We start from the raw sequence: 25690 nt of genomic DNA, 5'->3' as shown, positions 1-25690 counted from the left end.
TTTATTTGGTTGATTAATATATATGTGGTTGATAATATTTATTTAACTAAAAATCTTATTTAACGTAAAAGAAATTATTAAAATATTTTAAAATTAATTACATAAAATTAATTAATGAATTTGTATATATGATATATATTTTTTATATTTTGAGTTTCGTACCGAGATTAATATTATACCTTCGAATGTATAAATGTGGTGCTTGAATATGTTCTAACTAAATATATTCCGTTCGAACGGTTTAGAAACGTTCCCGCCAGGATTTACCACCAAATATTTTCCGTTCGAACACAACAAATTCTCGTTCGAACGTTTTTGAACTTTCCCCGCCATAATAAAGTAATTATCCGCCAAATTTTACTGTTCGAACGTATTTTTTCACTTTCGAACGGAAAAATTTTTTTGAGACGATTTAATTCGTCACAGAAAATACTGTTCGAACGGTTATTTTGACGTTCGAACGATTTTCTAAATTCATCGATTTTTTGGGATGAAATTTAAATTTTGTCTCAAAAAATGACTTTTAGGGATGAAAAAAATTTCGTCCCTAAATAATTTCGTCCCAAAATCTCAAATTTGTTGTAGTGAATGCATTGTTAATCGTTATTGTAAACACTTTATTAAATGTGTTCTCTACACTGGTTTATAAATAGAATTTCTCAAAATGATTTAATGTTATGCATAAAATTAGACAAATAATAAATATTAAGGATGAAGTTAGGACACTTTTTAATGTAATATTTAATGTTTATTTCATATTTAAGGAATAAGTCTATTTATAACCCTATTGTTTTGCGCACCCAACACCTTAAAAGTGAATTTGATAATGATGAATAAGTATTAGTGTATAAACTTTTATATACCTATATATAATGGGTGCCAAAATATCGACAAATATGGGGAAGTGTCATTATAAATTTCCTAAAAACAATGTTTGAGGTTGGTTCCTTGTTTTGGTCAAGGAAGGTTTTTTTTTTTTTTTTTTTTTCGGTGAACAAGACAAAATAAAGCAAATCTATTGTAAAATATATTTGCCCTGCAAGCATACATGACAACACCACAAAATGACTAAGAATTTAGTAATCCAAACTTCTAATTTTTAATGAATCATCCATGTCACAAAACACCACCCTACGCCCAATTCACTTATTTTAGGCTAGCTACCCACTTGCACAATACAGAAGATCAAACCTAGATGCCTTTTAATACACAAATAAATTCCCAAAAACCTAATCAAAGTTAGCCATTGTGGGCTTTTAAGGCATTCGGAATGTGCGCATTTCTCATTTCTTCAGCAGTTCATTTAAGGGATTTCTCAATATCAATTACGAACCGGTACTTCACATCTCTCTTCAGTAGCCTCTCGATAGCTTCATTTGCATACTCAATTGGAATTACTTCTATCATTGGGTAAATTTTACGAGCAGCACAGAAGTCTATCATTTCTTGTGTAACTTTTGTTCCAGCGGTTATGCTACCAGAAACAGTTCTCATTCCTGCCAAAAGTTCAATTCATGCAGCTCATTACACATGTTAAAAACTCCTAAATTCCTACTTGCAAGACTCAAGTATAATACATGTGACATGGCAGGCAGTGAAACTAATAATCTTTTATGGCTGATGGAAGAACAATATCGATGACTGTCGTTTCAATGGTGTTATGCGGGTAATACGATTGACTTCATAAATTTAGAATGATAATAACAATATATACTAGCCTCGTTTGGTCTGCACTGATGAGATGAGATGAAAAATATGTGAATAATAATGAGATAATTTGTAAATAATAGTGAGATTGTTTGAATTAAGATGTTTTATGAAGATTTGAGAAATGAGAGAAAAAATTGAATAAAAATATTATAAATTAAAATATTGCTAGAATATAATTTTTAATATTATTTTTGTTTTGAGATTTTAAAAAGTTGAATTATTTTTTATGTTTTGTTTGGAAAGTTGGGTAATTAATGAAGTGTTTGTATTTAAATGGTATTTAGATGTTGAGATAAGATGGATTGAGACCATATGTGAAACCAAACGAGACCTAAATAAAAGAGTACATGAATTTCATAAAGCTTATTTAAGTACCAATATTTAGGCTTGCAGGGCTGAATTTGACTTCACTTGGGAACCCCACGAGAGCAAGAACACCACCAATCTTCAACAGCGACATGTATGGATCAAATGGGTGATCACCAGATGCCGTGTCAACTATAAAGTCAAGGGACTTAGCCAGGGCCTGAAAACATCACGACAACCATCAATCCAACAACACTCAGGATATGTCATCGATTTCGATATTGCTAATGTGAACAACGCAACAGATGCTTTACAACAAGGTTATCTAATTCTACCTTCATTTGCTTTTGGTCAGATGAGATCACAAATCTGTCTGCACCAAGTAAACTCAGGGCTTCCTCTTTTTTGGATAAGCTAGTGCTGAAAACTGTCACATTCAACCCAAAAGCCTTCCCAAACTTCACTGCCATGTGACCAAGACCTCCAAGCCCAATCACTCCTAAAGATTTACCAGGTTGGTTCATCTTGTGGCGCACCATGGGAGCATACACAGTAATTCCAGCACAAAGCAAAGGAGCTGCTGAAGCCAATGGATAGTCGTCAGGTATGCTGAAGCAGTACCTGTATTCCAACACCAAAATTGATATCCGTAATTTGCGTTAAAACCTTGCCAAATTCCTTGAGTGCCAATCTAATAAGTCAAATCACGATTACAAATTGTATACACTTCCCAGAAGCATGCAAGCTCTAAAAACACAATCACAAGCAAGCAGATCTATATATTAATGCTGAGCAGCCAGACCTACTTGATAAAGAAAATGTTCATAACCCTCCATAACTTATGTCCAGTCGTTGGCAATTAATTCTGAGAAGGCGTAGATCCCATGGCCTTATGTCACCAAAATTAACATGAACTTCCATGCAACATCCCCATGAAACAAATGTCATATAAATTGGCAAGTAACTTCCACATTATCATGTCAACTCTAGTTTGTCTGAACTTATTTTTCCCAAGTAGATGAAATATGAGAAATAGCCTCAGAGAACACAGCTTACCTTTCATGCACAACAATATAACTTGAATATCCTCCTTTTGTAATAGTACCATCCGCATCCACACTGTTAAAAGTGAGTGTCATTCCTTTTGCACAATAAACTTCTTCATCATCATTGCAATACTCACAATCCCTGCATGAGTTGACATAGGTTCCCACTCCAATATGGTCACCAACTTTGAAGCGGTGAACATTGGAACCGACCTCTTTCACAATTCCAACAATCTCATGTCTGGTGTGCATGCAATTACAGATACATTAGTTCAAGGAAACCTAAGACTACGTACTCATGGTATACATGAATTAGTCCACTTACCCAGGCACCAAAGGATACTTCGAATCCCCATGTCCATTCCTTGACCAAACTAAATCAGAATAACAAATTCCACAGTGTGTAATTCTTATTGAAACATCGTCAACTCCAAGGGTCCTGAGAAAGATTTCCAACATTGATTATCGATAAGAATATCATGTTAATTAAACAGGAGAAAAACATGCAAAATGTATTCATGATGCAAATTTCAATTAATTTTCTCTCATAGTTCAAAAAATTTATAGAAAGGCATACGTGCATGGGATGATTATTATCAATAACTGATATGAGAAATCCATATCTAAGATTCATAACTTCCAGCTTATTTTTTCAAATAATTTATATGAATTTAAGCAAATTACTTCATCCATCATGAACATCTAAGACAATAAAAGAAACCTCAACAAAATCCGTGTGTATATAGAACGTTACGCATGTTCTTTCAGACACAATTAGTTTTTTTTTTTTTTCTTTTATTTCTTGCATGTATATGCAGCCTATATTTCAAGAAAGGAATCGTCACATCTGGCGCACGCTGCATAGTTATAATCTCTCATACCGGAATTAGACATTCTTTCTCAAAAAATGAAACCCGATATTTGTATTTGATCAGCAAAGCGTAGAGTATAGAATTAGACATGTTGACAATGGTAATGAGATTAGAACAAACACTCGGGGCCACTAATATTCCGGATTTTGAATAATCCAACTACCATGAAAAGAAATTTCAAGTACCGAGATCATTTCATAAAAGTAGAAATTAATGGCCTATCCTTTCCATTAACGTAATGCATGGTTTTGATCTATGTCCCCATTGAAGATGATTGATTATGAATTTCAGTATTCAAATTCATGGTTAACCACCCTTTATATAAAATTATGATGCATGTTACATGCAGGATTTTTCTTGTTTTCATTCCCTGAGATCAAGACCAATCCTCTCATCGGATTAAATAAACATACCTGCGGCTGAAGTTGTATGGTGATAGAACTCCAGACTCATCTCTTGCTGCCCATCCAAGGCAGTCAGCACTTGCACTTGAGGAGCTCATTGTTGACTGGTTTAGCACAAAACGATCAATATTCATCATTTTGTCCAAGGAATAAATAATTGAAGAAAGAAACCCATCAAGGTTATAAAGCCAAGGCTCTGACCCAAAATAAAAATAATGCGCATATATATATATATATATCACATAATAATCTAGTCTAATTTGTATATTTCCCTTCATTTTTTATACGCTTGTTCTTGTTCTTGTCCACAATTTATTTATAACTGGCACTGGCTAATGCTTTTAAATGACCAGTACTCTTAAGAGATGCCTTGAGAATTGTCAATAATTTTTAATAGATATTTCTTAGATCATCAAATTAGAATTTGGTCTCATTTAAAATTGCAAATAATAGCTCAAACAGCAGAAACTGAGGTTCCTACCATTGATCAAACAAGAAATCGACTTTCAATATCAGCTTAGAAAAAAATGAGACATCTTTGGGCAAATATATTATAACGACTCAAATCTTAAACTCTCGATTATCACTCATGTTGTCAAGAGCTGATAAACGCAAAAAAAAGAAAAAGGAAAAAAATGCAACAGAGATGTACGTGGACACGAGCAGCGAAGAGATTCTGTTGGCTTGCCGGCGTTGATGGAGGGAAGAAAACGAAAAGTGAGAGACTCTCAAAGATGGTACTCCAAAAGCACAACCCCCAGCTGCAAGACAAAGAGTCAGCAGAACTGATGATCTGTACTAGGATGAATCTCTTTTCTTATCATCTTTATTTATTGGTAGAGATTCGACTCGGATCCGTTGACTTTTTAAGCATTTAGGATCCTTTGTTACAATCATATAAAAGTTTAAAATTAAATAAAATATTATTAAAATATAATTTTTTAATATTATATTTATTTTAAAATTTAAAAAAATAAATTACTTATTATATTTAATTTGTGTAAAAAATTAAAAAAATTATAATAATTGTATAAAAATAAGATGTCTACCAAACTAAATTAATTAATTTTACAAGTCACCTAGCACGAAACAATGTCCAATTTGGATACACAAAATCATCTCATCTCATTTCATTATCACAATTTTTTTAAACTCTCACACAAAATATAATAAACAATTTAATTTTTTCAAATCTCAAAATAAAAATAATATTAAAAAAATTATATTCTAACAATATTTTATTTAACTTTCAATAAAACATCTCATCTCATCTGAACTGCGTAACCAAACGAAGCCTAGAGAAATGATAATATGTGATCTTTTTATACCACTAACTTTATTTTATTTAACACGTTCTCACGTAATTTATTAAAAAATAAAAATATAAAACAGATAATTTATATAGCACCACATAGTAATATTACGAGACAAAGTAAGTTATATGACTGAAAAGCATGATTGCAATTCTTAATAATTTACTTGATAACGAAAGTTTCAAATTGAGTTTTTTTTTGTTTTTGACAAATTAAACCATAATACTGTCAATAATATAAAATGTTTATCGTCCGCATCAACTTCCAGATAGCATAAATCAATTACATCATGTTGAATGATATTCATTACAGCGAATTATTTTTTCCTACAAAACTGGATCTGTTTGAGTTGAGAGATCATATGGAAGACGTCAATGAAATCCACTTCTTCCCAAGCAGTGTATAAGCTCTTATACTCTAATAATTTCTAAGATTTCGACGTAATTTTAGTTTAGTGTTATTGATTTACTATGAATTGCTTTGAATAAAAATTAGACTTTATTCCCTTGTTACAATTTTTTTTATTATCTAAAATTTACTATTCAGATAGCCCTCTTGACGTAGCATCACGTGATATTATGTGATTTATTAAAAAGTTAAAAACAAAAATACAAAAAATATAAATTAAACTTAGAATTCTATTCTTCTTCTTTTTGTATTTTAATTTTTCAAACACTCTTTTGGTTTGAATATAGTTTTTAATAAATCACATAGCACTACGTGGTGGTGTCATGTTAAGAATGTCATCTAAGCGATAAGTTTCAAATAATTTAGTAGCAATACTCTATTTTAATAGGATGACCAGATCATCAAAATTATGATAATGCAACAGTAAAATAATTTTCATAGTTTGAAGTTTGGACTTTGGAGACCGCATTTAAATAGAAATCTTAGGAGTAGAATATAAATTCTTTTATTTAAAAAAAAATAAGGGCACTCGGTCTACATAGGCTATGACGTCCTTGAGGTTTAGGTAAATGTTAAGATTAAGGTAGTATTATACTATTATGTTTACACATTTCACAACTGTAAATATTATTTTTCTTATTATTTGTATTTGGGCAAGCCAAAATGAAGTTTGTTTCATTAAAGACAGTGATTGGGTTTTAAATTTAAGGGAAGGCCAACCCCTGAGGCATGCAATGACGTCCTTGAGAATAGAATTAGTTTCGTTTGGATCATCAGTTCATCTCAACTCATCATTATAATTTTTTCAAATTTCAACACAAAATATAATAAACAATTTAACTTTTTCAAATCTTAAAATAATAATAATATTAAAAAATAATATTCTAATAATATTTTATCATCTCAACTCAACTCAATTCAACTCAACTCAACTCACTTTAACATCCAAACGCAGCATTTTCCACTTCATTTAAAAAGGGAACGCAATAAGTGGGGTTTCAAGGAAAAGAAAAATTTATATAAAGTTATTCTATAATTGAGGTAGTAAAAAATACATAAAATTAAAATATATATATATATATATATTAAGGATCCAGTTAAGACACAGTCAATGTAACATTTATTATATTCATTATACTCTATGTCCAGCGCAATCGAGATCTTATTTTTATTTGAAAGCGAAATGTTATAACATAAAAAAATTATAAATTTGGACGAAAATTTCATCTTTAGTAATGCTATGTAGAATCTCCAAATAGATAAGTTTCATACAAGTCTTTTGTAAAAAAGTAAATCTCATTAATAAATAATAATTTTTTTAAGGCGAGATTCATTTTTTTACAAAAACTTGTATGAAACTTGTTTATTTGAAATATGTACAAATCATTTCTCTTTCATCTTTCGCTTGAAAATTTTTAGTTCTGAGCTTGTTTAACATATTAATACACATTTGATGTGGAAGTCTGACATTCAATTAGCATAAAAGTTTATATTTTGGTTTTTTTTTTTTTTTAATTATAGTGGTTCCAAGGTAAGCCAAAAATAAATATTATATTTACACAATGATGTATAACCCAATAGAATTTTATTTAAAAATTTTAAAAAGATCATATGAAAATGCAAAAAATGGAAGAGAGAAAATTCCTCATTCCATCAGGGCAGCTCCCCTGACCATAGGTAGGAAAAAGATGGAACGCCAAGAGTGGCCCAATTCTTGGAGGGTAAAGAATACAAATCCAATCTCTATATTATTTGTTCAACTTTTCAATCTGACCTACAACAGTTACAATAAGGGTTCTGTTCGCAAGATGAAATGGATGGAAGTGTGTTCATGTGTGTGTGTGTGTGTGTGAGGAAAATAAATCTAAAGTGAAAGAATTTAAGGCTAATTCCAACGGGAATGGGATTGTTGCCTCCTTGACTGCTTCATTTGAAGAATGCCCTGGCAAAACCCAAATATTGGTATAAAGTTTGCAACAAAGTATTATATGATGTAAGCTCGACATGATGCAGTTCTCTCTATCCGAATTGAATCATCTAATTCAGGTAAGTAATCGAAGCAAATCTCAAGTCTTCGAAACCTAGCAATACATAGAAAAGGTATATTCTTCCCTCCATTGCCCATTTTTGGTAAGTGAAAAATAAATAATAACTTAGAAAAGAAGTAGGATAAACCCTGAGTGAAGAGATACAAAATGTACATTTAATCATGCTGCATTTCATAACATACGCACACAAGTATTATTCAATAATCCAATTTCTTGATTCTAAATCCTACAACAGTATGATAATCAACAGACTGGATCTTGGTAGTCCTTACTAGATTGAAATGCATAGTGAAGGGAAGGGACAAATTGGACGGCACTTAAAAGCATAAGATATTATTAGCCAAAATGGTTTTAGACAACTACCACGGGAGATCAAAGATGTCCATTTGTGTCATGAAGGATCACAAGGGTATGCTCCCCGTTTGTGTGCGGAATCCAAAGGAAAGGCCTTGGAACGTACATTTTTATCTAGTTTTCTTCCTACCCTTTACGGAAGGCTTCTCAGTCTGAAGTTTCAGATCTGAGGGATGTTTCAACTGTTCAGTTTGTGGTTCTTCAGGCAAAGTGGATAGCAGAAATTTCTTGCTAGAACCAACTTGGTTGCAGAATAGCTTCAGCATCTTCCTCCCCCTCATCCATTTGAGCATTAGTTTCATGTGTGTCTTGCTGTTCAATCCACTAATACCAGATTCCTGCAATGAACATAAGCGGGGTGAACTAATTGAAAGGCATGTCTACAAATGCACAGGCATATAATTTTCATAAGAAATCTCATTAGAAAGTTAACTGCATTTAGACGTGCCATAATCATCAATATATGTTACCCTTCCAATCTATATTAACTTGTATTTCATTAAAAGAGCAAGTCTTGATTTGGCTTTGGAATTTGAAGAGAAATAACAATGACCAAAGAAAGCAATCAGCATTACTCTAGAAGGAAGAAAACATCAATCTTGATGGTAAGATAAGATCCAAAAGTATTAAACATACATACTGATGTTAGATTAACATTGGAGGAATGTGACAATTGAAAGAGAACTCAAACAAGTGAAGTTCAGTGGTAAAAGACAAAGTTAGCACAAAGGGTGAATCATTATTCATGAACAGCTTGGGTTCAGCTTCAGAAGGAATAAAAAAATGTTTATGATTGACAGTAAAGAATGAAACCAAGCTTAAATAAGTTAATAAGTCTAAAATAAATGTTTCACGAACAAGCTTGTGATAAAAGTATAGCTTGAGATTGGATTGTCTATGCTAGTAGATGGGATTACAAAGGCATGCAATTTTTGTGGTTGTAGTGAATTTAATTGATATTTTCTGATTATAAAACCCAAGAAAATACAAAATTGATATTTGTATGAATTCTTTCATTTTTAGAAATTAGTCTGCCTAACTAACAGCATCTCAACTATAACTCAAGAGACAGAGAGGATGGATTTTGGTATAGGGTGTTTTGCAGGTGGGACACATCTCTGCATCTCCAAGTATATTCCACAAATATTTCAAATGATACAGAAGACAATTCAACGTAGCTAACATGTTATGGTTGGATAAGTATTTCAACACTTTTTTAATCGCAAACGACCTCCGTTACCCAAATAGACAGATGATATCAGCACTAATATATAAATATAAAATATTTTTTAAAGGAATGGAAATGGAAAGAAGAGGACCTGAACGTGAATCCAAGCATTGGAGACAGTGAGAGGACCGTTCTGCTTGATGAGATGGTATATGTCTTGAGCAATGGAAGAGGCCTCTTGACGAGTCACCTTGGGGTTGATTTTCCTCAGATTCTCCGCGCGTTTTCGCGAGAAATGCCGCACGAACGTTGTAGCAGTAAGCATACCAGCACCACTGGTCCAAGAAGCTCCACCGCCTCTGAACCACATCTCTGCTCCAAGACCAACTCCTTCCCTCCCGATCCGCTCACTACTCACTATTTCTTCTACTTAGGGTTTAGGGCTTTGGCACTGCACCGCCACCGGGACTCGCACTCTCACAGCAGAGGATACAACAAAAGAGAGAAAAACCCTTCGTAGGGAGGAGCACGTGATCATCACGCGGAATTCGCCACAATCTTTACGTGGTAATTACTAATTCCACTTTATCCATAATTTTACGAAAGTAGAATCAAGTCAATACAATCTAATATATTATATTAAATTTAGTTAATCTATAGTTTCCAAATAGAAATTATTCATATAAATTCATACAGTCTCTCATTTATCAATAAAACTATACATGTAATTCTCACTTAGGACGGTAAATAGAATTATTAATTATATTCATTATAAATTTATTTTATAAAAAAAAATTCTATCATTATACAATTTTCATTCCATTATCGATGGACAGCTATTCTCATTTTTTAGTTCGTGCATAAGCGTCATGCAATCCATTTAAAAAAATGAATAAATACGAAATTTACATAAAAAAATTAATTTTTAATAATAAATCTTACTCTTTTTCAAGATGATTATATAACACTTATACACTCAACGACTATATGTAGCGTTACTCATGTAAAATACATTATAAATGTGGCGCCCCCAATCCCCCTTATATAAATACACAGGGATTGAGACACCAGGATGGTGACAACACGGTCACTCATCCCAACGAAATGTGCTCAAGTGTGTGTGCAACATGCAAAGGTGCACAATAAAAGTCGCAGCGGATAATATAAATAAGTCAACTAAGTACCAGAAATTTAAATACAAATATTCAACACAATTTATCTTTAAAAATATACAATCATCCCAAATATAATACAAAAGGTAAATACAGTAATTGATAAAAACATAACTCACTAAACAGGAGCAATCCCAGATCACTCCTCCAACGGAGCCAAGCTAAGGCTCGTCATCATTATCTGCATCAAAATCTGCGATACCATAAAATGGTACCACAGGTAAGTATAAACCAAACAACTCTCGGGATAAAAATACATTAATGCAACCAACAATATAGCAAAATACATTTAGCCATAAAATACCATTTTTTCCCATAAAATGATTCACACAAACAACCCATTTATCGGACACTGTAGGCAGGAATCACAGGTGGGACTCTACCACCGTCCCTGCTTACCACAATCCCTATCGCGTGCACCGTAGGCGGGACACAACCACCATCTCTGCTTACCACCATCCCTATCGCATGCACCGTAGGCGGGAATCGCAGGCGGGACTCTACCACCATCCCTGCTTACCACCATCCCTACAGTTCCTTTACACACAATGAATACTTAACAGAGCACTGTAGGCGGGAATCACAGGCGGGACTCTACCACCGTCCCTGCTTACCACCATCCCTACCGCGTGCACCGTAGGCGGGAATCACAGGCGGGACACAACCACCATCCCTGCTTACCACCATCCCTATCGCGTGCACCGTAGGCGGGAATTGCAGGCGGGACTCTACCACCATCCCTGCTTACCACCATCCCTACAGTTCCTTTACTTTTACTCACATGAAAATCCAATTTTCAATAAACACATGAACATGTATGCAATCATGCGAAAACTCAGTTTTCTTTACAAACATGATCATGCATGCAGTATGCGATGTACATGAACAAGTCATAACCAACAACCAACAACCACAATTCACAATGCAAACAAACACAACTCCGTCCACAATCCATCCGACCCCCGAAACTCCTCGGACTCAGTCCGGCAAAACAAACCAATTCACAGATAATATGTGTTAGTGCAAAAATATATTTAAATCACGAAAGTTCTTTAAGGAAAATACTTACAGTGCAATATAACAATTTTCGAAGGATCACGAAGTTGAAAAATGCGACGTTTGAGCAACACCACAGTGTAAAATACACTGTGGCCGTGGGTCACAAATACCAACTTTCAAACGGAGACAAACGAAGACCCAAGATTGATAGGATAGGGCCTAGGGAGGTCGGTGAAGCCAATGGTGGTGGTGGTTTGTAGTGGGTGGTGGCGAAATGGGCGGTAGAAGACCAAAAAGCCCAAAACGGAAATAGAGTTGGATGTGCTTCACCGGTGACAGATCGGAGGTGGGGTTGGGTCCAATGGGTTGCCAAGAGGTCGAGGATAATGTGGTAAGAAGATGGTGGCCAATGGTGGTGCGACGGCGGCGCAGCGGCGAAAAGAGTGCCGCGGCTTCAATGGGCTCGTGGTGGCTAACGGCGGCGCGAATGGAGCTGGAAACGGAGGTGTGGCGTCGCCGGTGGCTGGGGGAGCTGGGGAGCCGGGCGGTGTCGACCACCGCCGGCGCACGGCGGCGGGCTGGGGGAGAGGAAGAACGGACGGAGAGAGAGAGGGAGGGAGAGGGAGTTGCGCGCGCGGGGAGGAGAAATAAGGAGGAAAGAAAAGAAAAAGGAATAAAAAGAAAAAAAAGAAAAGAAAAGGAGAGGAAAGAAAAATAGAGGGAAAAGAAATGAGGTCCAATCCTTATAACTTGGGTCACAAAAATAATCCAACGGAAACGATTTCAAAACCTCAAGTTAAATAAAATAATTTAAACGTAATGGTAAAGTCAAATTGAAATAATTAAATCCCACAGTAATTAATTAAATATGAAAAATAATTTAAATGCACAACAATAAATAAATATTAAGAAAGCATATAAAAATTAATTTTCACCAATTAAAATCATAGAAATAAACTCATTAAAAATCTAACCAATTTTAAAATACGAGAATAAAATTTAAATAAATAAAAATAATCCTTTAGTAAAAATACACTAAAATGCAGGGTGTTACAATAAATTCTAGGACATTTTAATGAAAACTTTCTTTGCTTAGGCCTATTTTCTTATAGCATCTTGTGTATTTTTTTTAATTAATAATCGTCTGAGCTACGTATTTGTTAGAAATAAGATCTTGTATCTGTTTTAACGCCCATCGCCATTAATAAAATAAAAATCATGTGGATGAATAATAAAATGCCATGCGGCAATTATAACTTGATTAGCTGGTGGCAATCATGTCTTGCCAAGTGAGGAATTATAAATTTATGTAACTTTATCTTACAATAAACGGAATTTCATCTAAATTGTGCTTTGTAGACCCAATTATTTTTCTAATAAATATAGCTTTAATTGTTTGTAAAATCTATATGGTGGACTTTCTAATATCTTTACTCAATGAATAATCTCACCAAGTGTCGTAAACCTTTGTATGTGTCTATATCTATTCTAGTCTGACCTTAGCATTCGGATAAAGACTTAAAAATCTTGATCCGCTCACATAAGTTAGCGTTTGCAAATGAATTAGCTTTATAATTCTTTTTTTTTTTTTTTTTTTTTTTATGTCAAGGAATCTGTTCGATAATTCATTTTTTTTTTTTATGTCAGTGAATCTCTCTAAGGTAGGGCCTTTCAGATCCACCTCTACAAAATAAACCCCGGTTTGGTACACCGTACCTTTGAAAATTTTCCCACACGGAACTGATTTAATTACTGACTTTTCAACTAGGAGTATGATCTCTAATGATTGTTTGTACCAATGAGATATTGAATTTTGAACTTTAAAGGAAGTGATACCTCAAAACTAAAGCTTTCATCACTTGGGCCAACCCCTTGTATATATATACATACTAGGGAACGGCCACGGGTATGTTAGTCCCAAGGTGCACCTAACATAATAATTTAAATAAATAAAAAAAGTAAAAAAGTCAATTGCTTATTTTTCTGGAAAAAACAAATACAAGATTAAAGAAAGACAAAATCAAGATTAAAAAAAATCTAGACTTCAGCAAAGTATGAGCATTGATTGGTCTACATCCATATTAGATTATCTATTTACTTTCTATATAATAATAAAATATTATTAATTTTTTATTTAAAAAATTGAAACAAAAAGAAATGAAAATGAGTACACTGTTAGAACAAAAAGGATATGAAAAAGATATGTCAATTCATGTGCGTCGCAGGACTATTAAGGGCATTTTGGTAAAACAAAATCCTTTATTAAATTCTACAAAGGAGTTACACATCAAATGGTCAAGAATTTTAAGGGCTTTTTGGTAAAATAGGATTTAACGGACTTAATGAAAAAATAAGAAAAGTTAACGAAAAAATAACAAAAAGTTATTATTCGCAATTAGATAGCCACTTATTATAATAGAGTATGATATATTCAAAACAACCACTGGTATGGAAATAGAAAGAAATTACAAAATCAAAACAAGAAGGGGAAAAACAAAACAGAACTTCATTCAGTTGCTAATATGTGAATTCACATCAGAGATGGCATCATGTAAATATGAATTACTAAAAAATATAAATTCGTTTTGACACTCAATACTCTTTTGGGGCAGAAACCAATGACCATTTCCCTGACTGTTCAGACTTTTTTCATGTCTCTTTAGCCTTGGTTTTAGAGAACATGACTCCTGAAAATTTCTCAAGGCTTTGACAAAGATTTCATGGTAACAAGTTCGCATTGCATTTAACAAAACATCCATGAAGCAAAATAATTGAGAACACATCTCGAGGAACAGGCCATCAACCCACTTCACTTGGTACCAATTCACTGACACTGATGGAACACCCATTCTCTTTTATTTTGGTTGATGAAGAGATTGCTCCCTATTGCAATCCAATGCTCAAGTGGAAATTGGCTCGACAACAAGCTGAGACTGCAAAAACAGATCACATGAAGTAGTCCAAAGCTCTTGTGCAAGTTCTGCGTTGTGCGACAGCACCGAAGAGTTGAGAGTTCTACCCTTTCCACCAAAAAAGTATACTCCGGATTTGTCCTGAAAAAAAAAAAAAGTAAACTAGTTAGCCCAGTAATCAAATTAAATTTTTTTTATCGGCAGCACAATTATATAGCTTACACAAATACCGGCATTGGACTGATGCATGCGAAAATACGCACATTAAGGTTTAATTAATTTATAAAGATATAAATAATTAATGACAACATATTTTTTCTATTGAAGAATCTCAACATTCATTTAAAGAAGAAACAAAAATTGGTGTGTGTAAAACTCACTGGTGGGGCAAGGGCTGCATCAATGATAGAGCTGATGCCTTTTTCAGGTGATTGCAAAAGGCCCAGAAGTTTCAAGACCATAAAAGCTACATGGGAAAGACATGAAGGAACTTCACGCATAATATTGGTTTCCACTGCTCCAGGATCCGTAGCACTTCAAACAGATAAGAAACAGAAATGAAGCGGAAACTATCATTAATAAAAGGATCTTGATTAGTATGATGGATGACAGCATAAAGCTAGAAATTCTTAAATATGGCTGATGAGAATAGGTTGCATTAGCATAACAAAAGAAAAAAATGTGAGTTGTAAGAGAATGACAAACAATAAGTTCTATCTACAGTTCCTTGTATCCGTTTCTAGTTCCTAAGTAGGTGTAATCTCTTGTATACTTCCTGTGTACTTGGGTTATGCCTATTTCGATATCAATAAAATATCTTCTTATATAAAAAAAATAAAAAATAAAAAAAAGAAAAAAAAATTCTATCTGCAGATAGTCAGAAGACAGATGTAGATAGGAAAAAAATGCTAGTTTCAATGCATGAAGACCAGAAAATATCAAAGATGTATTCCAAAAATTAAAATCAGATAAATTTTCCCATAACTATTAATTCAATATATTATGTTTTCAAATATATACAAAGCCCCAAAAAAATGAAAAATAACAGAAGAAGTTAGTAATCACATACATGACAGAGACCTGATGAGGTTTTTCCATCAAACCAAGTTGTCGGTGAAGTTCATAAGAGAACAGCAGTAGGCATACTACAACAGACAATCAAGTGAGCATGTTAGGATTCAGATAAAAAGTGATACGGCATATCTGATGGGGCCTTATAACTTACATTTGGAGTACTCATAAATACGAGCACATGGGTATTGTTTTCGTCTCAAGAAGCTCTTGCCAGTGACAGTTTCCTTGTCAACCTGCATGTTAAAAACTGAAGAAGAACAAATTAACAAAATGTTTTATCATATAATCTGTTAGCATTCCAAATGTATCAAGCATTGTGTGGAAAATATAATACCGCAAGCACTCTCATCACAACATATCCTACTTTGATGGATGATCATTATGCACTCAAGCACTGTCATCACAGAGTATCTTATCTTGATGGACCATCAATATGCACTCTTCTTTTTCTACTTTAGGGGCAGGAAAACAATCATTTGTTAGTGAATTAACACATAACATTGGTTTGCCACATTGATGGAACTTTACAACCTAAGCTTAGTGGCCTCTTTGACACATCAACAAGTCAGAAAATTTTGGGCACTAACATTCTTCTACAAAGTTAAGCAAGTAGTAACAGACAGCAATTACAAAGATTTTTTCCTAATAAAGATAGTTCTGTTAAAGACTAAAAATTGCCACTAATTGTTCGCTGGAAAATGTTTTGCATACGCGAACAGCAATCAATATTACCACTTCGATGCGTAAAGGATGTAACATTCACAATCCGGGAAGGAACAGGACTGTTTATGAGGAGTGGAAGTAGAAGTTTGGCCAGACAGAATGCACCAATGTAGTTTGTAGCCATCATCCTGGAAATCACAGGTAAACTTATCATTGAACAACCCAGGATTCTGCATCCAGACTGAGAACCGGGATGTAGCACCAGGCACTAAAATGAATAAGATATTTTCTTCAACAATTACTGATGAGATAAGATGCATATAAAACCAGAATATGCTGAAAAAATAGCACAAAGAAAACACACATTTTCTGAAACAGAAAAGGATATGATACTGAAGATTAAAATACAAAATAAAGAACAAAAAAGACTTCCACGAAATCTTTTGGATCTCAATTCCATGAAAGTCAAGTTTAATTGAGCACGGTAATGTTGCTTTTTTATCTCATAAAAAAGGGGGGCCGAGCTCACCAAGCAACTTATGCAAATTAGATCAAATTAGACAAATCAACAGCAAGAAACTCATCCAACTTGGCGGAGCATATGGTCCACTAGTCCAATCAAATTAGCATGGGCTTATCATAAACAATTCTTGTTTCAGGAGAGCAGCCAAAGTCCATTAAAAATAAATAGCAGGTGTAGATATTTACTGATCATAGCCTTCAGCTGTAAGTCTATACGATGTTGCTAGTATCCCAGCATTGTTAATCAATAATTGGACTGAAGAATGCATTTTTGTATCTGAAAGCCACTGCTGAAGGGAGCGGTTGAAGTTCAATATTGACTGGAAAGATGATATGTCAACCTGAAAAGCTTTGAGCTGGGCATCTTTATTCGAACTTGTTATCTCAAGAACAGTCTGTCACACAACCAGTAAGAGAAAATGTAAGAAAAGGCTTGAGATGGAGGAGGCATGTTAAACAATAAACTTAATATAGAAGTTATACCTTCAATAACAAATCAGAGGACCGTCCAACTGCAGACAGAATTAATTCAGCTACACGCTGTTAAACTTGTCAAATAAAACTCGCTCCTTGCTTAAAAATAGAGCAAAATGTTTCTCTCATGATCCAAAGAAAACAATTGTGATTTGGATATCCATTTACATTACTCAAAACATCAAAATAAATTATATGTTCAGAGATCTCACAGTGTCAAACTATCAACAGACAAGAAGTCGTGTCCCGTAACAAGTTTGTTTACAACACAAAACGAAACCTTGTGTGTCAGAACACGAAAGCATTGAGCAATTCTCGTAAAAACTTTGGTTGTAAATCAAAGACGAAGCATGCTTGAATGGTTTAAATATAAGGAAACTCAAAATAGGCACGTGTTTTTTTGGGTTGAACATGTCATCCGATTATACTTCGTGTGAGCAGCTACGCTAAGCTAACCAAAATGTCAAAGAATGAGAAGGGCAAAGTACCCAGAACAACGCAGAAACCTTCCTTTGAAAGAGCATAAGCAGCGGCCTTACCCAGCCCAGATGTAGCCTGCAGCAAAAAGCTAAACAACAATCACACAAAAAGTAACGAGTAAATCCATCAGGTCGGGAGAAAAATACGAATATGGAATTACGCCGGTGATAATGCAGACGGGCTTGTTATTGATAGGAGTTGGAGGGGGACAACGTGGGTAGGACTTGGATTTGGGAGCAAGCAATAAGCGGCAATAGGAGACGAGGAGAGAGACCGTCCAAAACACCGACATTCTCCAGAATTCTACGGAGCAAATGAATTGCAGAGCGTTCCACAATTCCTTAATCGCCATCCTTATACCCATCATCAACCCTCTTACTCATATATTCGATAAACCAACTTCAGATTCAGAGTTCAATCAGAGCTTAACCCCGCCCCGGGGTCTATCTCTCACTTTCTCTGTCTCTCCAGTGGTCTCCGCAGAATGGTTCTGTTTGTTGGCCAGAGACGATGAAGACTCGAGAGGAAGAGTCAATCATAAGAGAAAATCTTAACAATGGACGTGGTGCGTATAGGATGTTTACACCATACGATGGAAGGCTGACACATCAGCCTTATGTTGTTTTCTTTGTATACCGAGAACCACAGGATTAAAACTTCTATAAATGTTTAAAATTAAAAGAGTAATGTTACGTATAGTCGTAGAGTACGCCGTGCAATCATTTTAAAAAAAAATAAGGTCTACTATTAAAATTATTTTTTTATATGGGTCTCGTATTTATTTACTTATTTCAAAAGAAATGCACAGCACTTTTGCACTCTATGACTACAAATATCATTTCTTAAAAAAAAATTTCAAATACGTCAAGAAGCCTTTCATCATCCCGTTATCATTAGGGTGAATATTGTTCGAATTTGGAATCAGGGTCTTTCCTGCTATGATCCTGAGGGTTAAAAATTTAATCAAATTAGTATATAATATTTTTAAGACTTTTGGATCAATAGTTGGATCTTTAATGATTTGTATCAGAACAAGGACTACGTCACGGGTTCAAGTCACGAAAGAGACAACCTATAGGCTTGAATTAAAATGCATTTGTGCTATATATGAGCATAGTGTTAAGTTATTGAATAGTGATAGATGAGTGAAGCAGCCAAAAGGGAAATGACTACCACCGGGTCAATGTCGATAAAGTGGGTCGCCGTGGACGTTAGATTTGGAAAGTATGGTGGAATGTTATAATCCTGAGGGTTAAAAGTTTAACTAAACTGTATCCAATAGTCCTAGACCTTTTAGATCAATGGCTGAGCCTTTAACAATTCACTTCCATTATCATTCGCTCTGGGTGCTTCCCTTCCATTATCCCTCTCATTTTCTCTTGAATTTTTAGTGGAAAGTAAGATTCAGACCACCATATCCAAAAACCAAATCAACAAATTGACCACTAGTAAAGAAGGCAGAAAAAAAATTAAAACAATAACACAAAAGACTAGTTTTAGTACCCAAAGACCACTAGTATTTAGGGGTAGTAATATGTGACACGACCCGTTAACCCAACACGAACACGACACGATAAAAGTGGGTTAGGGTTTACTCTTAAAGGGTTCGGGTCAAAATGGGTTGACCCGTTAAAACACGATAGCTTAACGGGTTGATAACGGGTCAACCCGTTATGACCCCCCGTTATGACCCGTTAAAAAAGTTAAAGTTACAATTATACCCTTATACCTAAAAAATAAAATTGTTGGGATTTTAATTTCAAAATTTTTATTGTTTGGATTATAATTTTGGACTTGTAGTTAGTTTTATATTTTTTATAGATATTGTAATTTTAACATTTATATAAAATTATGCTAAACTTAACTAGATTAAATGGGTTAATTTTGGGTTTGTTTCAATCCATTTACATAAACGGGTCAAAACGGGTTGACATGACACGACCCATTATGTTAATGGGTCGTGTTAGGGTTTGAGATTTTGACACGATAAGTTTAAAAGGTCAGGTTAGTGTTGACCTATATAGTATAATATACATATCTTGACACAACACGACATGAACACGATCCGTTAACACTATTTGACACCCCTACTAGTATTGTTCCTACAAATGCTTCAACCTTTGTAGATTGGTGTTATTGTCTTTAATGAAAAAAGAGGGACGAAACTTGCCATCCTTGCCAAGAATACTAAGGTCTAGTTTGGTTTCACAAACTTTTCAAACTATTTCATTACATCTCATCTCAACATCCAAATACTATTCATTAACAAACATTTTTTAATTTCAAATTTTTAACTTTTCAACTTTTTCATCTAATCATTACCTAATCATTACAATTTTCTTAAACGTTTAAACAAAACACAAAAAACAATTCAACTTTTTCAAATTTCAAAATAAAAATTATATTCTAACCCTATTTTAACTTTATAATTTTTTTATTTAACTTTTTTTTTTCATTTTCCAAAATTCCATAAAAATCTTAACTCAAACTATTTCACTACTATTCACAAATTATCTCATTACTAGTCACAGATTTCTCATCTCACGGACGACAAAACATCATTGTTTTGGGTGGAATTCAATTTTTTTTTAAAAAAAAGACAACGAAACATCATCGTTTTGGGTGGGGGGTTAAGTTAAACGTAACCTCCCTAGCTTTCCCTTCCCATTTCCCCCTCTCTCTCTCTCTCTTTCCCTCTCACTGCAACAGAGCCTCTCTTCCTCTTGCCATGGAGTCATACTCCTATTCTCCTACTCCTCGGCGTCTCTTCTTCTTCTTCTCCTCCTCTTCTCTCTCTCGCTCCAATGGACCGATTTGTTGCTTGGTAAGAATTTTTAATCTTTTTTAATAGTTTAGGATTTTTTTTCTTTTTTTTTTAAAATGTAAAAAATATATAATAAAATGTTACTTTTTATGATAAAATATTATTAATAATTTAATATATATATTATGTTTAAAGCATATGATCAATTAAATTTTCATCTTTAAGATTAAACTTTTATTTTATAAATTATAATAACATTATCTTAGATATAAATATATTAATAACATATGATCAAACAAATTACAAATGTTCATATTTAAAATTAACATTTTATGCTATAATTTATAAATTATAATATGAAATTATTTCATATATGATATATAATTATATATTATATATAAAAATTTAATATATAATTATATATTATATATAAATCTTATATATATATATAAATGTTTTGTGTGGCACCCTCGACCCCCACGTGTTATTTTTGTGGAGTTCGTAACATCGGGATGATGACCACACAGATCACGTACCCCAACGACCAGTGCTCAAAGTGGGTAAAACATGCAATAAATGTACAACATAATATTCGCAACGGAGAAAATAAAAGGTCTTTCTTTATTAAGTACCAAAATTGTACAAAAAACAGTAAAATAACTTTACAAGAATTTTACAGTTTTTCAACAGATAATTTAAAGAAAACAAATAACATAAGGGAAACAAATCCCAAAATGCTGAACAACATATCAGCAACTTAAGCTTCTGACGGAGTCGGTCCTTCAGATTCATACTCGGGCTCTGTGTCAAACTCTACGGCACCATAAAACGGAACCGTAGGGTAAAACACCACAATGAGATTATGACATCTCAGCAAGTAATTAACCAAAACAACATCCAAGAGATTTAAAACACATTTATATAACCACGCATCCCCATACGGACAGAATAACAACCCACATTCAATTTTTCAAAAATACCATTTTTATACTTACACCAAAAATCTCATTTTTGGTCTCAATCATATTTATTATGAAATTACACATGCACCACGGTCTCCCCTATGGACCGTCTGCACACCCTAGCTCTCTTCGTCACATCACGGGTAACGTCCGTGCATGAGACTTCGTAACGAGCGATGCTCAGTTCTGCGTTCAGCGGGTACATGGCCAATCATCCCCTAACCTCACCAGCCAAAAGGTCAAGGAATCGGTACCAGAGCGTTACCGTCTCGTCCGTTCCCGTCGTCGCCCTGCGACAACTCAGGAGATGTCACGTTAGTCTGTTACGCTCCCGAGTGACCAGAGAAGCTCCACCGAGATAATACCTCATCTCGGCTTTGGGTCGTGATACACACGCACCTACATATTCAGTAACCAATGCAACATAACACGTAACATCACAGCACATTTTAATAAAACTATAAATATACAGTTCAATCATTTGATAGGAATATATAATTCATTTATAAAATTAATCATTTATTTACAATTTCACCATTTCACAATACACGTCATACCCCGTCCTCCAAACCGGCCTATGGCCCAATTCCAACAAATCATTACAATCAACAGTTACATCAGAAATGATAGTTTACAAAATACAATTATAGCAACTTTATTAATAAAACTGAAAAATTACATACACACGAATATGGGTATTTCTGAAAGATCAAGCAAACGAACGTTTGCTCAAGGTGGCGACTCAGCGGAACAGTGCCCAAAAATTGGGTTTTATCACACAGCCACAACAAACACCGATCGATTTTTCCCTCAATTAGAACAAAACCAAGCACAACAAAATCTTAAGCTCTCGGATTTAACACCCAAAACTCACAAATTTCAGAATAAAAAACACTTGACAAAACCACACAACCACTCGGGTTCACCCAAAAATTCACAGACCAAACACTCCAATTACAAAGGGATGAAAAGTTTAAGAGAGACATAAATTGAGGAACTCAGAAAACCTTCAAAAACTTGAGAAATCCGTGGCCTTAAATAGGCCAAGTGTGGCGGTTGGAGGGACTGCGTGTCACACGGGTAGAGAAAAGAAAATGGCAGCTCAAGCCGTGCGTGGCAGTGCGGGTTGACAGCAGACGAAAGATGGACACGGAGAAACCATGGAAGCTTGAGGTGGAAGGTGGTGGTGGCCGTGTGAAGCCACGGCTTGACAACAAGGCTTCGGAGCCTCCATCGAACGACACAGAGAGGAAGAGGCAAGATGAAGGTGGCGACAAACGGCTGAAATGCGTGACTACGGTCCAGTTGGCGTCGACAGTTGCTGCGTGGAGGAAGAGGAACCCGCTGGAAGAAAGAAGAAGAAGAAGCAACGCGACCCTAAGGAGAAAAGAATAAAACCCTAATTTCCTTGACCCAAAACGGCGCCGTATTGATAATTGGGGGCTGGGTTCTCACGGGCCGCACGGGCTGGGCTTCAATAACAAGGCTGGGTTCGGGCTCATAACGGGTTGGATCCACACAAGGGCTGTGCTTACTCTTTGCACGGGCTGGGTTTAATTAAAACACACACACACAACCCAATCAAAACACACACACAACCCAAGAATAAAAACAATAAAATTCACAAGCTCAAACTAAAATAACACAATAACATAATTAAAATAATACACTAAATTTTAAAAATATAAGGAAAAATATACCAAAATAAATTAAAATAAAATAACATAATTTAAATAATTAAAACTTATGAAATTCTGGGATCTCACATTTTGTATAATATATAAAATTAATTTTTATATATATTTTTTTTCAACGGTCCGGTTTCAGAAACCGGTTTCGGCCGGTTTTCATAATATAGGAACCGGTTCCGGACCAACCGGTCCGGTCTGATTTTTCGGTTTAAATTTACACCCCTAATGACTACTGAAAGTCTTTACCAGGTTTCAAATCTTCAGAAGTCTAACAAAGGTGATCAGGTGAGAAACATCAATGTTTTACAAAAGGAGATTGACAAGCTTCTTGAAGAGGAGGATATAAACAGGAAACAAAAGGCAAAGCAAAAGTGGTTAAGGGAAGGAGATAGAAATATAAAGTTCTTTCATCAATGTGCTAACCAAAGAAGGAAGACCAATACTGTAAAAAATATTAAAGAGGAAAAGAAGTTGTATCTCCATAGGCTATTTCTAAACAATTCAAGAACTATTTCCAGGAGCTATTTTTCACATCTCAACCAAAAGGCATTGTTGACTGCTTGGGGACTTTGAATGTTAGAGTGATTTCTGACATGAATAACAACCTTATAAAGAAATTCACCACTCAGGAAGTCGAGGATGCTATATTTCAGAGGAACTCTCTTAGCTCTCCTGGACTAGATGGATTCACACCTGCCTTCTATCAAAATCAGTGGAGCTCTATTGGCAAAGAGGTTAGTGAAGCCACTCTGCATGTGTTGAACTTAGATGGTTTGGTTGCTGAGATCAATGAAACCCATATTGTTTTAATTCCCAAGATAAAATTTCCTTCCAAAGTGACTGATTTTAGACCTATAAGTTTGTGTAATGTCCTTTATAAAATCACCTAAAAAACTCTTGCCAATAGACTGAAAAAAATTCTTCCAAAGATTATCTCCCATACTGAATTTGCATTTGTGCCTGGCATATTAATATCTGATAATGTTATTGTTGCTTTTGAGGCAATGTACACTATGAATAGCAAGCTCGCAAGTAAGTCTAGACATATGGCCTTAAAACTGGACATGAGTATGGCATATGATTGAATGAAAGTTTCTCAAAGCAGTAATGATCAAGTTGGACTTTGCTCAGAGATGGGTTGATCTGGTAATGAATTGCATTGAGTATGTTTCATACTCAATTCTGATCAATGGTATCCCTCAAAAAGCCTTTAAACCTTCAAGATGAATTAGGCAATGTGACCTCTTATCACCTTATCTATTCATATTATGAGCTGAGGTGCTGAGTTTTATGATGCAAAAAGGATAGGAGCTATCATAGGTTTTCCAATTTTTCAAGGCAACGTACATATTGATCACATTTTCTTTACAGATAGTTTGCTTTTTCTGTAAAGCAAATTCTCTTGAATGGAGCAAATTGGTTCATATGTTAAGCTTGTATGAAAAGGCATCTAGACAAAGGTTAAATAAGGAGAAAGCTTTCATCCAGTTCAGTAGAAATACACCAAGAGAAATTCAAGAAATCATTCTAAACATAGTAGGAGTCAGATCAACTGTGCCTTATGAGAAATATCTTGGTTTGTCAACTCTAGTTGGTAGATCTCGAGCCAATTCTTTCAAAAGTATCCTAGACAAAGTTAGATTTAGGATTAGTAGCAACAAAGTCAAGACCCTCTCTCAGGCAGTCAAAGAAATCCTTCTTAAGTCAGTAGTGCAAACTCTTCCTACATATAACATGGAAGTCTTCAAACTTCCTTGCAACCTTCTCAGAAACATTAATAGAATTATGCATAATTATTGGTGGGGTCAACAAGATCAAGAGAGGAAAATTCAATAGATTTCATGAAGCACAATGGGAAAAGCAAAATTAGCTGGAGGTCTAGGATTTAGAGATCTAGAGAGCTTTAATCTGGCCATGCTTGCAAAGCAAGGTTGACGCTTATTACAGTACCCTCAATCACTAGCATCTCAAGTTCTAAAGATGAAATATTTCCCAAATGATATACTTTTCAAGCTAAAATTGGCAACAAACCCTATTTCATATGGAGAAGTATCATTGCTGCTAGACCCTTACTAGAACAAGGTAAATTTTGGAAAATAGAGAATTGAAAAGATGTTCATATCTGAAAAGACAAGTGGCTTCCACAACCATCCTCATTCGAAATCCATAGTGCTGTAAAGGTGTTGGAAGGAAATGCAAAAATGCAAGAACTCATTGATCCTAATACTAAGTAATGTAGATCACCTTTAATTGATGAAATCTTTTTTAAAGAGGAAGCTGATATTATAAAAAAAATCCTCTAAGCTATAGTAATAGCCCTGATAAACTAACTTGGAGTAGATGAAAAA

At 34.5% G+C, this 25690-nt stretch overlaps 3 protein-coding genes across 4 annotated transcripts; all 3 read right to left on the bottom strand.

The window, feature by feature from the left end:
- Window positions 1-1083: 1083 nt before the first annotated feature.
- LOC121234341 (probable cinnamyl alcohol dehydrogenase 1) lies at window positions 1084-4485 on the bottom strand. The gene is made up of 6 exons (XM_041130251.1): window positions 4348-4485; window positions 3388-3501; window positions 3073-3303; window positions 2352-2637; window positions 2086-2236; window positions 1084-1496 (listed from the first exon to the last, which is right to left on the bottom strand). Exons 1-6 carry the CDS (start codon window positions 4473-4475, stop codon window positions 1300-1302), a joined length of 1107 nt encoding a protein of 368 aa, XP_040986185.1. The 5' UTR covers window positions 4476-4485; the 3' UTR covers window positions 1084-1299.
- A 3772-nt stretch (window positions 4486-8257) lies between these two features.
- LOC121235961 lies at window positions 8258-10146 on the bottom strand. Its single transcript, XM_041132424.1, has 2 exons — window positions 9781-10146; window positions 8258-8799 (listed from the first exon to the last, which is right to left on the bottom strand). Exons 1-2 carry the CDS (start codon window positions 9997-9999, stop codon window positions 8572-8574), a joined length of 447 nt encoding a protein of 148 aa, XP_040988358.1. The 5' UTR covers window positions 10000-10146; the 3' UTR covers window positions 8258-8571.
- A 4362-nt stretch (window positions 10147-14508) lies between these two features.
- On the bottom strand, window positions 14509-18461 carry LOC121235688 (short-chain dehydrogenase TIC 32, chloroplastic-like). Of its 2 annotated transcripts, none has more exons than XM_041132055.1 (9): window positions 18086-18461; window positions 17934-18000; window positions 17455-17511; window positions 17158-17366; window positions 16519-16637; window positions 15938-16033; window positions 15782-15857; window positions 15093-15246; window positions 14509-14853 (listed from the first exon to the last, which is right to left on the bottom strand). In XM_041132055.1, exons 2-9 carry the CDS (start codon window positions 17967-17969, stop codon window positions 14701-14703), a joined length of 900 nt encoding a protein of 299 aa, XP_040987989.1. In that variant the 5' UTR covers window positions 17970-18000; window positions 18086-18461; the 3' UTR covers window positions 14509-14700. The 2 variants fall into 2 exon arrangements, with proteins under 2 accessions (XP_040987989.1, XP_040987988.1); XM_041132054.1 differs by having other exon boundaries at window positions 17455-17483.
- Window positions 18462-25690: the final 7229 nt, after the last annotated feature.

Source organism: Juglans microcarpa x Juglans regia, chromosome 6D (assembly GCF_004785595.1).
Source record: "Juglans microcarpa x Juglans regia isolate MS1-56 chromosome 6D, Jm3101_v1.0, whole genome shotgun sequence".
NCBI classification, from domain to species: domain Eukaryota; kingdom Viridiplantae; phylum Streptophyta; class Magnoliopsida; order Fagales; family Juglandaceae; genus Juglans; species Juglans microcarpa x Juglans regia.
This window is presented reverse-complemented; position numbering and strand designations above follow the sequence as displayed.

Bases quoted from the DNA above. Each gene is read 5' to 3' on its own strand.
- LOC121234341 (XM_041130251.1), bottom strand. From the start codon at position 4,475: ATGATGAATATTGATCGTTTTGTGCTAAACCAGTCAACAATGAGCTCC. The intron at 2,638-3,072 runs GTAAGCTGTGTT...GTTGGAATACAG, and splicing joins TATATTGTTGTGCATGAAAG to GTACTGCTTCAGCATACCTG. The intron at 2,237-2,351 runs GTAGAATTAGAT...TGATGTTTTCAG, and splicing joins CTGACCAAAAGCAAATGAAG to GCCCTGGCTAAGTCCCTTGA.
- LOC121235961 (XM_041132424.1), bottom strand. From the start codon at position 9,999: ATGTGGTTCAGAGGCGGTGGAGCTTCTTGGACCAGTGGTGCTGGTATG. The intron at 8,800-9,780 runs GTCCTCTTCTTT...TGTTCATTGCAG, and splicing joins ATGCTTGGATTCACGTTCAG to GAATCTGGTATTAGTGGATT.
- LOC121235688 (XM_041132054.1), bottom strand. From the start codon at position 18,292: ATGATGGGTATAAGGATGGCGATTAAGGAATTGTGGAACGCTCTGCAA. The intron at 18,001-18,085 runs GTAATTCCATAT...TTTTTGCTGCAG, and splicing joins CCGTCTGCATTATCACCGGC to GCTACATCTGGGCTGGGTAA. The intron at 17,367-17,454 runs GTATAACTTCTA...GTTGTGTGACAG, and splicing joins CCTCTGATTTGTTATTGAAG to ACTGTTCTTGAGATAACAAG.